At 41.3% G+C, this 14835-nt stretch overlaps 2 protein-coding genes across 2 annotated transcripts; both read right to left on the reverse strand.

Annotated features, from left to right (window-relative positions):
- Positions 1 to 2293: 2293 nt before the first annotated feature.
- vamp2 (vesicle-associated membrane protein 2) lies at positions 2294 to 10442 on the reverse strand. Its single transcript, XM_019858853.1, has 5 exons — positions 9929 to 10442; positions 6906 to 7008; positions 6649 to 6807; positions 6410 to 6461; positions 2294 to 6288 (listed from the first exon to the last, which is right to left on the reverse strand). Coding segments are annotated over exons 1-5 (333 nt in total). The 5' UTR covers positions 9931 to 10442; the 3' UTR covers positions 2294 to 6271.
- A 684-nt stretch (positions 10443 to 11126) lies between these two features.
- LOC109508883 (55 kDa erythrocyte membrane protein-like) lies at positions 11127 to 14435 on the reverse strand. The gene is made up of 7 exons (XM_019858823.1): positions 14167 to 14435; positions 13433 to 13533; positions 13268 to 13348; positions 12962 to 13042; positions 12680 to 12882; positions 12374 to 12448; positions 11127 to 12297 (listed from the first exon to the last, which is right to left on the reverse strand). The coding sequence occupies exons 1-7, from the start codon at positions 14418 to 14420 to the stop codon at positions 12121 to 12123; spliced, it is 972 nt and encodes a 323-aa protein (XP_019714382.1). The 5' UTR covers positions 14421 to 14435; the 3' UTR covers positions 11127 to 12120.
- Positions 14436 to 14835: the final 400 nt, after the last annotated feature.

The raw sequence follows: 14835 nt of genomic DNA on the forward strand, positions 1-14835 counted from the left end.
ACTGCTGAGGCCTGGAGCAGGTAAGCTGCTCCAATAAATGCTGTCAAACCAGACACTTTCTTGCACTGCTGACCTACAACCGATTGATCAGAGTCTGGAACCACCGAGGCGGACAGCCAATAAAAACACAAGACACACTTTCCACAGAGTCAGTGTCTCCAGTTACATGTGGCACATTACTTAAAAGCACTTTTTTGTTTCAGTTTTACTCTGATTTAATGTTTCACTTTACAAACTTCACGCAATGCTTTCTGTTGTCAAAATAAATGCTAAAGAGGTCCGGTAGAGAAACAACTATGTGCCGGTCACTGCTGTGCTGTTTGTCTTCAAACGGGAAGTCCAGATAAGAGACAGCAGAGGCTGGAATGCAGTGATGATGGCATCCCAGTGAGCGGCCACTGCCAATGCATTGCATGCGTGTGTATTGGGGGAGGGGGAGGACCCAAGTCAAGGCAAGGGGTTCTGCAATAACTCCAGATAGATGTATGATTGGCAAGATTTCATTTAGCCGAGATTCGCAATGGGTGTGAGGGGAGGAGTGAAAAAGAATTCTGAGAAAAACAACTTGGAGAAGAACGGATCTGACTCAGCAGCATTAGGAAAGTCATTTTGCTTGTGATGCATTCGCAACTGTTACTCCTCTATTTGTTTATTCATCCGTTTTTTTTTTTACATAGAAAAGGAAAATGAAGACAACTAATTGTCTGAGAATCCCATCTGGTCTCTGTCAGCTTGGTTCCACTCAAATTCACTCTATGTCGATTAAAGCAAAAAATACATCATCAACAAAAGCAAAAGGGGTTTTAACATGTGTCGAGAAAACTGTTAATCACACTCTGCCAGACTTTCAAGAAACAGCTGGAGAAAAATCAAGCCCGTCTAGCTCTAATCTGAAGAGGAAAATATTTTTTTGCTGAAAGTGCGCCGAGAATCTTGACGTATATCATCTGACATCACCATTAAAGCAACGCCACGTAACGCAGTGCACGCATTTTATTTTTCATGTTGCCTAATGATCCTGAGATTTGTATTACAAACCTGATTCGTAACATTTTAAATATGTGAGATTTAACATGAGGTGATGTTTACTTTATGCTGTACTGGAAATAGCATCTTGGTCGTTCATCCATTTTCATTTAGGTGGGCTGGAGCCTATCCAAGTTGACTTTGGGCAGGTTGGGCATTACACTGATGCGATCACATTCTCAGCTATGGACAATTTAGACTGCTCAGACGACTTTGAAGTTGGCTCCTCGGCTGCGCTCCCGTTCGTGCAGCTGAGATATAATATTGAGTGTGAAACAGGTGAGAAAACCAACCACCACCGTTGCTATGGCAGCCGATCAACGTCCCTGACTTGATCCAAAGTGGATGCAATCTTGCTTTTGAATATGCAAATGGTGCACACTTTGAACTTAATACCGATCGGATTTTTCATGTTGGGTCTCATTTGAAAGCTGGTGTAGTGGCGAATGTGTTTTTTTTTTTTAACTGAAGATACATGAGGAAAAAAAGGCGTCTTCACTCATGCAAAACCGTGGAAAACATTGCCCCCTACAGACGAGAAAGCGCAATTGCGGTCTTTTAAGGTAGAATGCAAAGCGAACTTCGGGGTGGGGGGCGGGGGGCGCCTCCGTGGGAGGTTCAGCGTGGCAGTCTTCAGTGAATTTAACATGCATGCTTTTGGAAACTCAAGTGAACTGTGACGTGGTGTCGCGCATTTGTCAATTTACTGACACCTGGTGGTTAAAATGCATAGCTACCACCTGGCAGTCTCCATTGGAACATTCCATTGGAACTCCTCGGTATGGAATTCTCCCCCGTGCTTGTTTCTCCCAAAACACGTTTCTTACAAAGTTCGCGCAAGTTGTCTCGGGATCTTATCATAGTGTGCAAGTGGTTATAGTGATGTGACCTCTCAGTGTTTTTTTTTTTCTATTTCAGGATCGTGTCTCGTGACGCACACCACAGACGATACGACTTGGGCTATTATGAGTGCTATTTATTTTTTATACTTTGCTTTCAATGTTATCGCGACACCCAACACATATGTGTGCTTGTATGTCTTTACAATCAGGAAACTGGGTTTGTTGGTGATATATGGATACTTGTGTGTTGGCCAAAGCTGTGTAATTAAGCAGTGTCTTGTAGAGTTCATTCGGGTAACTTGAGGTTATCATTTTTTGTCACTTGTGTAACACGGTGGTTTAAAGTCATGTGGGTATGCCCTTTGCAAGTGTTTCTCAATGTATTTTGCACAGAAAGACAAAGAGAACACCCTTGGCCACAAGACTGTTTTCCAATATACATATATTTTATGATGTTCATCAATATAATAAGACATTGATAGATTTACACTACAATTATTTTATACAATTTAGTTTCCCATTCATTTTTCTCTTCTTTACATAGAGCCAACCTTGTTTCGTTTCTATTTCCATATTAAATGACAGCACAACAAATCTATCAATAAATAAAAGCTAAAACAAAAAGTAAGAATGAAATGAGACGGAGGACATTGCCCATGATCCCCCAGTCGGGTCCCTCCAGTAAGACCAGACAACCAGGGGCAATGCCAGTCCCATAGAGAAATTAAAATCTTTCCTCAAAAATAAATATATTCAAACAAAACAAAACAAAAAAAAACATACAGCATTGTGTGGATGCAAACAGCAATCTGATGTAAACAGCAGAATTAGTCTTAAGCTTTTTGGACAATTGAAGGTAAAAATACGTTTCCTCCCTGCTGACTTGAGCGATCTTTACCTCGACCAATCAGTGCTTGCACAAGATTCAGATACATTTGGGAGTTTTGTTTTCTTCTTAAATAATAATAATAATAAAACGCGAGCATACAAAACATCTTTCTATGTAGTTTGTGGAATATTGTAAGCCGTCCAGTGACCATTCAGAAACTCAATAGGTTCCCTCCTAATACTACACTCATCCCATTTGGAGTGACAAATCCATCATGGTGGAGATTTAGGTTTGTTATTCAACAACAGAGCACGTTTATACTCATTCAACAGTTGATTAGTACGCTTATTTCAAGCTTGAATTACAAGATCACAAAGAAATAAAAGCAAGAAAAAAAACCCCACTTCATCGTCATGAAGTGTTTCAGATCACCCAACAAATGGGGCTGAGTGCAGCTTAAATTTGAGACAGCTGAACATTTCACAAGGATGGCGTCAGGCAATATTCTCACATAGAAGAGATGTGCTCCCCCCCCGAAAGAATGACAACAACAAACAATACGTGCCACGCTGTTCAAATATAGGTGCACGCCTTTTTTCACACGATACAGCAAAGCAACGTGAAGAGACAGCGCTCGCTTCATTTTCTCCGTTTGTGATCAAATTGGTTGAGCAATCACAGGACGACAGCTGGATTGATGGAATAACACCTGTCCTACCCCAATCAGTAGTGTCACTTCACCTCAGCAGGATGGCGAAAAGGGCCTCGTTATTCATAACGGTGTTCCAAATTTATACTTTGCTAATTCCAAAAAATGTTTTTGTCCCCTTTTACTGTACATCTTTGTTGACTTTGAAAACAAAACAAAATAGGCCCCCCTTTACCCTCAAAACAAGTTCTGATTACAACGCTTAATGTAGATTTCCGTCCGATATTTGGAGCTACTTACCGGTAAAAGTTGGCAGGAAAAGGTCATGAAAACGAGGTTGTGCTAGTATTAGTTAAAGGATCCTGTGTCTAAAATCTGGTTACGGATTCAATAATTTCCTTTAGACTTGCAACACACAAGGTGTTCCGAGAATCGATGCATGCGGTCTGTAAATTCTGCTTTAACGTGCATAAGGTCGACTCACTGGCCTCACTGACACACCCTGCGGTGTGTGTGGCAGTAGGAGGTCCTGTAATTGCAGACAACAAGGTTCGGATCGTTTGGGTTCACCGACTCCACGCCGCTTGTTTTTGATGGCAATCGTCAGCACAAGGCCGGGCATGAGGTCTTTGGTTATCTTTTGTTCTGGGTGTAGGTACACTTGAGAATGTAATGTGGGTTAAGGGTTTTCGGGAGGGTGGGGGGCTTGTGGTCTTGTCAAAAGGTTAGGCCCTCAAATCTGTCCCCACTATCCTTATGTACTACAGTGGGCAAGGAAACAAAGGTGCCTTGAACCTAAGAGATTTAAGCGGCCTAATCTGTCGGGATAAACTGGGGATATTCCTGGGGTAGAGCTATTCTAACACACACCACATGGATGCACCTGCACATGCGCACAACAGTACGATTCGGAATCAGCAACGAGTAAAGGTGGTGGATCTACCAAACTGGCTGCTAACATAAAAACCCCAAGGCTATCAAGTACACATAATGAATACACTCAGTTTGAACTACAGCGGATTATGACCGAGACTGAAAGCTAATGCTAAAGTGTGTTTCTTATTCATCTGGACCTAGTCAGCTAAAACTACAGCAAGTCCACCTATTGCTCAGTTACTCATCAAGTAGCCGACTGGGGGGGCCATATGTACCACCCCAAACCGCGGAAGCTAACAGTTTTGCAAGTGTACACGAAAGGGCGCCGTGACAGACAAGTGCAATGAACAAGAGAAGCTCCCCCCCTCAGCAGCTTGTTGCTTGGCAGTGTATAACGCACACAGCGGAATTATAAAAAGGAAACGCACACGCCAGACAGAAGGAGAGGAATTTCCTCTTCGTCTGTCTGTTTCACACAAAAATACACTATAATAAAAAATAGAATCTATTACATTTATGGATGCAGAACCATAGGGACAACCAAGGAATGCTCTGATTTTTTTCTTTGATTTGTTTTAATAAGTTTTGAAAAGTCAATTGCGGGGCCTTTTTAACATGCAAGCAAGGCTGAACTGTTTCATGTGCTCTTCATATGGAGGTGTGGCTGCACACGTTCGGCCCGGTTATATAGCCCAGTGTGGTAGCGCCATCAAAAACAAGCTGGTTCAGTGCACTTTCAACTGCTTCCGTTCTTTTGACCGACAGTAACTAAAAGTAGATGCCAAGGCCTTTTAATGTGTGCCAGTTTGACATGGGAAATTAAGATTCATGTCTGTGATGGTGCCACTAAAACCAGTTACAAACCTGACAAGAGCATGTTAGTTGTAGTAGCCAACATAAATGATTCCTACCACAAGATGACATCCTAATGCTGCTTCCCACCAAATTCACCCTTAGACCTTATCGTATTTTTTTTCCCAGTTGTTTGAATGACTGACTTCAGCCTTTAGTTTCATTGCGCACTTGACATATACTTGCGATTACACATGTGCTACAGTAAGAGCATTTTGCACTAGACTGCAATGAAGGAATGTTTTCGAAATAAGACACTACGTACTTAATTTAAAAAAAAAAAAAGAAAAGAAAGAAACACCTACAGACATTGGTCCAACGGTACTATGGCAGTTTTAAAACGATTGGGCATTCAAGCATGCTGCAAGACACGAGGGAGACGGCCGGAGAGCTGAGGACATAAACAGACATTAAAAGAGAAACGTGGGAAGGGAAAAGACCTTCAGAGGAGATGCAACGGTCAGATTTAAAGGACGGGGAATAATAACCAAGCGATAGTGGAAAAATTCACGCGTTACTTTGTGTTGATCAATACCTGTGAGCAATAACTTAGACCTGAATGAACCTCAAGTGATTTCAACCTGGAGATTGCGACAGCTAAAAATCCAAACAGATTTCAGTTCTGCGGCTCACTCGATTGTTGCCGCCGTTTCAGAAATACAGCGAAACAAAGAGTAAGCGGGGGACGGACGGGTGACTAGAACATGCAAGATACACACTTGGATTATTAGGCAGTAGTTGACGCTGAAGCATACAGAAAATGAATACAAAACTTAAAAAATACAAAATGCACACACTCGCACGCACACCTACAAAACAGTATATATCAGAATAAAACTCTACAAATGACTAGATATAGATCAGTCTTGTAACAATTATCATTGCCAATCAGTTTCCTTTTCTGCTGTTGCATCGTCACAAATGTTTGGCTCTCGTTATGGCAGGTTAGAGAAGCCGAGAGGACCCGGAACGGGACGCGGGGCCGCACACTCACGGGACAAATATTTGACAGGGGTCCAGAGGCGAGGTGGTGGAAATGACTGAACCGTATGGCTCTGAAGGGTTTAGGGGTGTTCTATTGAAGCCAATCGGGAAAGATACATTGACTCATTATCTGTGATTCCTTTTGTCATGAATTTCGGGTTTCCTTCTGAAGCAAGGTCGTTGGGATTAGACTGGGGTAGGAAGTGACTCTTCTTAGGTGCTGAAGTACACTGCAGAAAGCAAGAAACGACATCAGGCATGTCAAAGTCTGTTTCTACACTCTGCAACATACACGCCTACTGTACTCTAGTATGAACACATTTTAACGATCAAGATAAAAACAATTCTTACCAATAATGACAATGAGGACAATCACGCATATCACACCCAGGATAATCATCATCTGTGGTCAGAAGATAAAAACAAACCAAGTTGTTGATATTGTCACATGACAAAAGTGGTGAAAGGAAAATTGGTCATGCCATCAGGAGAATTTTGTGCTTGAACTGGAAATTACTTTTCTGATAAACCTCGAGTACATCCAAGAAATACATTTGTTGCTCATGATGAGCGCGTGTGCATGTCCCCACCTTAGCATTCTTCCACCAGTACTTATTCTTCAGTTTTGCAGCGCTGGTCTCAAACTGAGAGGCTCCAGCTTGCAGAGCGTCAGCCCTGTCGTCCAGTTCGGACAGCTTCTGATCACGCTCCAGAACCTTATCCACATTTACACGCATAATATCCACCACCTGGGAAGTGAAACGATGTGGCGTTGATTTTTTTTTTTGCTTTTGATCAGCAGCTCGCAGTGTACAATAAATGAGGCTGCAAGATGACTTGTGCTCACCTCGTCCACCTGTGCCTGTGTCTGCTGCAGACGGCGGTTACTGGTGAGGTTAGGAGGAGCCTGACTCCCTCCCTCTGGTGCAGGGGCTCCAGCTGGGGCAGACCTAATTATGAAAAAAAACATATATGGTGGACCCCACTCACATATTTGCGGTTCGGCATTTGCAAATTCATGTAGCGTTGGATTTTTAAAGAGCAATCTAACCTCTAGCTCACCTGTTTATTTTCTTTGTGTCCAGGCCAAAGCCATATCGAATACAAAAATATATCTTTGGCCCCATCTGGTGGTATCTTTGTGCCAAGTAACTATGTTGAACTTGATTTCGTCAGACTTTGCCAATAGAAAAAAGTGATTTGCTGCCATCTTGTGGCATCTATAAGAAATTACAAACCTGTGGGGGGAGCGTCAATAAATGGTGCCACACTGTCCCTGAGAGGTCATGGGTCAAAGCGTACACGGCAGGGACTATCAGTATTGTTTTTTTATTGCTGTTATTTTAAAATATGATTTTACTTTGCGACGGATTTATTTTTGTTCATTTTCAAACAGGAACATAAACAGCAATATAGATAGAGCACAGTTCGACAGTTGCGAATTCATCCATTAATGGATTTGGAGGGGAAACCTATCCAACATGACTCACTGACTATCTAATACAAAACTAAGGCCTTGGCGCCACCGGGTGGCACCTTGGTGGCAAGCAAATGCGTTGACCAAAGGGGAAGCGTTTCCTTTTGCGGGTCATAGCCTTGTCTAATCGAAAAAAAAAGTGCTTTGCTTCCATCTTGTGTACTGGTAGGTCATTCCAAATGTTTCTGGATGGGCCTCAATTACAATTGACAGCATGGCTCGATCACTATTCCCCACTTTGCTGTAAGTCCACTTTATCTCAATGGAATCTTATTATTTAATTTAGACAAATATATTTTTTCAAATATGTGCATTGGTGTGTGTATTCTGATAAGATTTGCCTGTGTCCATAACAAATAATAAATACCATGGCATCCTGCCCTAATATGAGGTCAGACAAAAAAAAAAAAAAAAAAATTGCACGTAAAAATCCTTGTTTTGAACCTAATGTGCTTGCCACGCTAAATTTAGCATGCTTGAGGATGGTAGGTGAATGGTGGCAAAGTTCCTCCACCACTGTCAGGCAAAACTGTCTGGAAAGGTCACCTTATCACCAACACGCATTACTAATCCTTCAACAACATAAAATCCTATTGGATAATTGGCCAAATGGTCTGGTCCTTCCTTGCATATTATTATTGGCAAGGCTAACGAGTGATATTGATATTGTTCATTGATCTAAAAACGTCATTTGACAATAACATGAGGCTTCCACAGTAACTTTTCATTCATTGCTGTTTATTTTGTGTTTTTTCCGCATCCTGAATTCCACCACTTTAGTTGTATTTTCAGTGGAAATCAATGATATCTGGTGCATTTACCATGCACTGAATTCAAAATGCCAAAAAATCACGTGCGTGATTTCTATGAAAAAGACACCGCAAACATTTTATTCCCTTTCCAAATTTTAATCAGCTCAGATCCTCATGAACAGCAACATCAGATCTCATGATACTGACTTGGGAAGATGTCATACAGTATTCCTCTTTGCAAAGACCTCAGACAATACAACGTTTATTCTTCAGCTAAATATATTCACTTCCTTTAGACTTTCAAATATAGTATTGAGTTAATGGCTTTGGAAAATAACTGGATTTCTGAATCCACACTGTCATCAGTACGATGCGTGACTTTCAGCACTGGAGAGAGACATTTCAGCACTGAACAGCACCACTCCAGTCCGGACCAGTATGACTTGGCTCGCTGTCTATTGTGACCTCTCGGACCTTAAACCTTACATTCCTTTCAATTCTATACAACCAAAACCACGGTCACACGACTGCCACTAAAATATCACGTTTCACGGCCTATAAATACTATGGCTGCCGACAGCAGCAGTTGGGAGGTTCCTTGACAAGAGATTTGATTTCAAGCAAAAATGGTCGACTGAAATTTGATAATAAATCGAGATTTGAGGCAGCAAAGTGAGTATACAAACACGGAGTGGCATGTAATGATGCTGGGACCCGATCAAATTTAAGATTGTGGGCTTTCTTACAAACGTGTAAGGTTGACTTAGCCATTTTGTTCTTTATCCTCCATTCATTCAGTTCTCCCCAAAAAACATTTGCTAATACATGCACTGTACTTCAAAAACACCAGACGAGAAACGTTCTAATGGCTAGAGTGGAATATGGTGATATATAATTATAGTTAGCTGTCCACCCTCGCGTATCATCGACGACAGAGAGGCTAGGCTATCCCCACCCCCCGCTGCAGGAGGTTGCAACTATCAGGCCCAGGCCTAAATTACAGTTAGTAAAATGACAGTATATGTGACGAGTTGTTTTAAATGTGTCAAATAGTGTCCCGTCGTTTAGACCCCAAAATGGCCTTGTGGTTAACGCCATAAAAACAAGACGGGCTCCACAATATGCCCTTGATGCTTCTAGAAATAGCTCCATCGTCACCCTTGCCTCAACAACCAAAATTACCACCCGACAAATGTTAGACATGGGCGAAAGGGTTATTTTGTAATCAATGTAGCCCCAATGAATAGATTAAGTAGTGTGTGTGCAATGATAAAGGCGACGTCCTTTCAAACAGAACCGGTCCAAACTGGAAAAAAATGCGTGCGTGCTGGCTGCAGCTAGCGGCACGAGACGAGGCAGAAAACAAACATGGCTCGTCTTTTCACCTCAAAAGCGTCAAAAATCACAAACGCAAACGAGACTTACGTTTGCTCCGAGGCTAAACTGACCTATTATTTCCTGCCATTCGAGTAACATTAACGGACAGCTGTCAAATAAAACATCCGCGCAGCACAATACAAACGAAATAGAGAATGATGAAAGAGGCATATACTTCATCCAGGTAGTCGCCGGCATCTTTTCGTGGAAAACCCATTCATGCATCTAAATCCACAAAGAAACAAGCTAAAACGCTGTACTTACATTTTTTGTGGTAGTGTTGGCTAGACAGCTGTGCTGAAATCCGGGCTGGAAATGTTAGCGTGTGCTAAGTGGCTGGCAGATGGATGTGGATTGCCTTGTGCGCTCCTCTCTAGCCTTGTGGCACCCTTTGGATGCTTAGCCTGGCGTTCCCTGCCTATATAGCCGAGGAGGGGCACTGGTTTGGGTCCTCGGTCGAGAAATGTCCACTTAGCTATTAAAACACCCCTTTTCCTCTTCGTATATGACTGCAGCAGCAGACTGTTACTGTAGGTGACGGGAGACCGAGCCGTGATGAAGGTATAACATACAGTTAGGATTAGCTGGACAAAGATGGCTCGGTGACGTCAGCCGAGGCGAGTTTCATGTTAATAAAATGGCTAGGGACGTCTTGGGAGCTGCTTTATCACTTGTGACAACTCATTTTTAAACTAAACACGTCAGTGTTAACATCGTAGGTGTTTTTCCCTTACAGGTGTTAAGTGTGATAGTTATAGCGCGGTTGGAAGTTCGCAGAAAGCAGCTTATTTTGATCGCCTCAAGATTTGTCAACAAAATGGCGTACCTCGGAAGGGGGCGTGGTGAGCTGCACAGCGGGTGTTCATGGATGCTCACTGTTGATTTGATCAAACAACGGAGTGAACCCAGGAGAACCCACCTGAAAGCTTCTTTACTCATTCTCATTCGGAATATTATTTGGTGCATTTATTCATAGCTGTGTTGAGGAGGTCTGTCCTATGGAAAGCCGTTTTTAACACGTTTTCAGCATTCTTAATCCAAAGAGATTTATTTTGCATCCATTTTCTGCACCATTTATTCTCATTCGGGTCACAGGTGAACTGCAGCCCATCTCAGTTGATTTTTAGATGAGGGTGGTCATCAGCCACTGGAATGGTGCACATGGATAAACAACCAATCACATCCACATTGACAACCAAAGGACAATTTTTGAGTCTTTCGTGAACCTAACATGCATGTTTTTTGGAATGTGGGTGTAAACCAGAGTACCCAGAGAAAACAACAAAAATATGCAAACTCCGCAAAGGAAGGCCAGAGCCTCGATTTCAACCCCGAATTTCTGAACCGTGATGTGAATGTGAAAATCACTCGGTCACCGTGCTACTGGTTTTCTTGAATAAGTTAAATACTTTATTTTTCTTGATTTGATTTGTTATTACCGGCCCCATCTTGTCATGAATAATAATCAAGCAAATTAATTTTAAATACATGACACCAAATTCCAAATCCCCAGAAAAGTATTGGACAAGTAGCGATATCGCACAAATGTAATAGAAAACATACTGACACAAAATGGAATTGATCAAGAAAATACTGGACATTGTATATTACCATAACTACATCAATTAGCTAAAAGTGTAGCAGATGAAAAAAAAAAAAGTACTGTACCATGTGTGAACCTTATTTTGTGTTTCACAACTTTGAAATACAGACGTTGAATCAAAACAGGGAAATGATGACTTCTGAAAGTCTGAATGCTAATCAACTGTGCTCTTAAAATGATTTTTATCACCATTGACCTCAGATCATGGATGTACAGTATTACATTTGGCATGTTGAAGGTTCCTGGTCAGTGTTTCAACATTCAATAAAATCAAACAAGCAGTTGCAACAGAGCTGAGAAATTTAATATTTGTAAAAGTGCCTCTAAACTGCCTACGAGGTATACATTTTGATGTGACCGTTTTGACAGGTCAAGTTCTTATTGACTGAAATGGTTTGGAGTCAAAAGTTACATGCGCGGCTGAACAAACATAATCATGTCCTGTTGTGATAACTGAAGACATTATGATGTTAGGATGTAATATTAAATCCAATGATTTGAAAAGGGTGGACTTCTTTCACAGTTACGGTCCTATTTTGTATTCAACCACAATACAACAATCACAGTTGTATGGCAACAAAAGCTTCCTCAAAAGCCTAAAACACAAATAACCGATTGAATCATCAACATTCCTGGTGAAGTTCTCAGTTTTCTGATATAAATCTTTCTAAATATTGCTTTATTTTAAACGCGCACACATGCAAAAAAGGAATTTCTGACAATAAACATTAACCAAAAATAAACCCCAGTCAGACTTGGGATATCACTAACTCAGAGGTTTTGTGTAAGAAGTGATATTGCACTGCTTTAAAAAAAAAAAAAACTAAGATATCACGCTGGAGTCTAACATCGATCAGTACACCCACGAGACAGGCACCCACTGCGGAGTGGAGGTGACCTGCTCCAAGGTTTCTTCCACGACTTTCACACTCTCGTCAACATCGTTGTTGACAATGATCAGATCAAAGAAGTGTCTGTAGGCCATCAGGATGGCGTCGGACTCCTTCTGGATCATTGTCAGATTTTCCGTCTAGGATGATAAAATGCAGAAGATTAGCTGGTGGAGTCAAATATCCTTGTCGGCTATTACAATAAGGACGTCTCACCTGAGTAGCCGTGTTGGTGGGTGCAATGAAGACCATAAGAGGAGCAAAATCAGCAGTCCGCAAAACCTTCAACGTCTGCCAAGAAATGAAGAAAAGATTGAAAAATACTGGGGAAAAAAGACCCATATTCGGGTCATGAGCTAGAAAACATTTTCATACTATTGTTGCATAGGCCTACTGTAATTATGACTTTGTTAATGCGTTAGCATAGGTTAGGAACAGAGACTATACACGCGCCAACTAAAGATTCGATTTGGTGTAATGGAATTCAGTCGACACTGAGGGCCCAACGAGTACAATACAAACCTGTGGTTCTACATCCAGCAGTGCAATTTTGCCCTGCTCGTGGATCTTCTGGATGGTATCAATTTTGGTGCCAAACATATTTCCCTGGAAGCTGCCGTACTCAAGCAGCGCATTTTCTGAGATGCACTTTGTCATGGCGTCGTTGGAGATGAAATAATATTCCTGCCCATTCTCCTCATCCTTCCGTTGCGTTCTGGTGGTGTCTGTCGATGTAAAGTTAGAATTGTGAAACTCAATCCCTTCTGTGTTGTATACAATTGGTTGATCTTCTGTACTACTTACGTGGAACAGGATAAGAAAATTTCTCTGGATATTTTTTCAGCAATGAATTTTTAATGTGACTCCTGCCTACACCAGGTGCACCTAAAACATCAAATTCAAAACACATTTCATTGCTCTCCAATGATGACCAGCACCAAAATATTGCATGTAATTATTCAAAGATTGTTAACTCGTTCAGTGCCGGCCATTTTAAGAATGTTCTTTTTCACTAGAATGAATCAAAAACTCGGATCAGCGGATTAGAAAATGAATGGATGGTTGAATAAAAACTGCACATTTCCAAAGTAGCAGAGGAATGTAACTTACCAATGAGCACCAAAGTTTTCCGTTTGAAAGCAGGGAGCCGGACAACCTCCTCGTAAGAAATCACATCCAACTGGTCAAAAACTGAAATAACGTTTGGTTGTGAGCAAACAACACAATGGTGGGGGAAAAAAAAAAAAAAAAACATGCTCCCAGTGATAAACTCACTTGAGCTGTGCTTAGCCAGGTACTTGTCTTTGCACTTCTTTTTCTTTCCGAATGGGCTCCAGGACTGACTGTCTTTGGCTTTGCTTTTACTTGCCACTCTCCTGTCGGGGGAAACAAAGTTTTGTGCAACTTGCTGAAACGAGGGTAAACACAATTGTGTCAAGCCTGAGACGGTCCCAAAACACGTTCACTGTGTGAAATACCAATACTGTGCACGCACAAACATGTTTCAAATCAATGCAAAAATGAATACACGCCAATAGAAGCTTCAACCTATTTTCTGATGGTTCTAATTCACAAGAATCCAACCACAGCTCAGCTGAATGTTATCATCATCCAATTGTGAAGAATTTTCTTGTGTTCACCAAGATAGGAAGCTTTTCAAATGAGGAGTACTCATTCTTGCAAAGCATTGATGTGCCATTCATTTGAGCACTTCCCGAGCATCACAGACTGTCCCGGTGTTGTTCATAGGCCCATAAAGGACCAAATTTTCATGGTATAACATTTACATAATGGCGTTTTTTTTTAATCTGGGGGTTGCTATGAAGATTAGAAACAGTGGCCTTGCAAAAGTATTCCACCCTCTTGAGCTTTTTGTGGCAAAAAGTCAAAAAGAAAAAGTGGGACGAACACGTTGGCAAGCCACTGTGTGCGCGTGTGTATATATAAGAAGCTTAATGTTCATCATCTAAAAATTATGAAATTAAAATGAAATGATATATTTGTCCAACCATTCCTGGAGCTCCGGCGACGGTATTAGTCCAGCGAAGTTGGCAGCACTGCTCTCTACTGTACCCTGCCACCAGTTGGGATCCTGCTTGTTGATGATTTGGATGATGTCACCAGTTTGAAAACGTAGCCCGGCCTCTTTGCACGGGATGAGTTCATCGGTGGAGGGGTCGTAGTTAAATTGGGCCCTCATGTACGTCTGTAAATCGAGAGGATAACACCGTGAGTTTGGAAGTGTAGATGAGTACAATTTCATTTTGTGCGTTGCCAGCGTGTAACAAAATAATAATATATGCTTTTATGGTAGAGTGGATACAGACTTTCAGTGTTAACAAAAATAAACAGATATACTACTTGCATAAAATAATATACAGGATGAAAAATACTGTACTTATACATCTATCCAATGCAAGAGTACATTGTTGCTTTTACAAAAATTACAACAAAACATTTAGTGTTGATTACCACGGCCAAAGGGATTAAGAAACTCTTCCCAAAGAGTCGCAGTGAGCCGGATCAAATTTGATACAAAAACATGAATTCGGTTTTACATTCTACATTCCCGTTGAAAATTATGAACCATCAAAATCTCACTGAAATTGACAGCTGATCTAATACAATGTATTAATCACTACTATGAATGGGATATTTGAAGGATACTTTGTAGTAAT

The sequence above is a fragment of the Hippocampus comes genome, unplaced genomic scaffold (assembly GCF_001891065.2).
Source record: "Hippocampus comes isolate QL1 unplaced genomic scaffold, H_comes_QL1_v1.1 scaffold66, whole genome shotgun sequence".
Classification (NCBI taxonomy): Eukaryota; Metazoa; Chordata; class Actinopteri; order Syngnathiformes; family Syngnathidae; genus Hippocampus; species Hippocampus comes.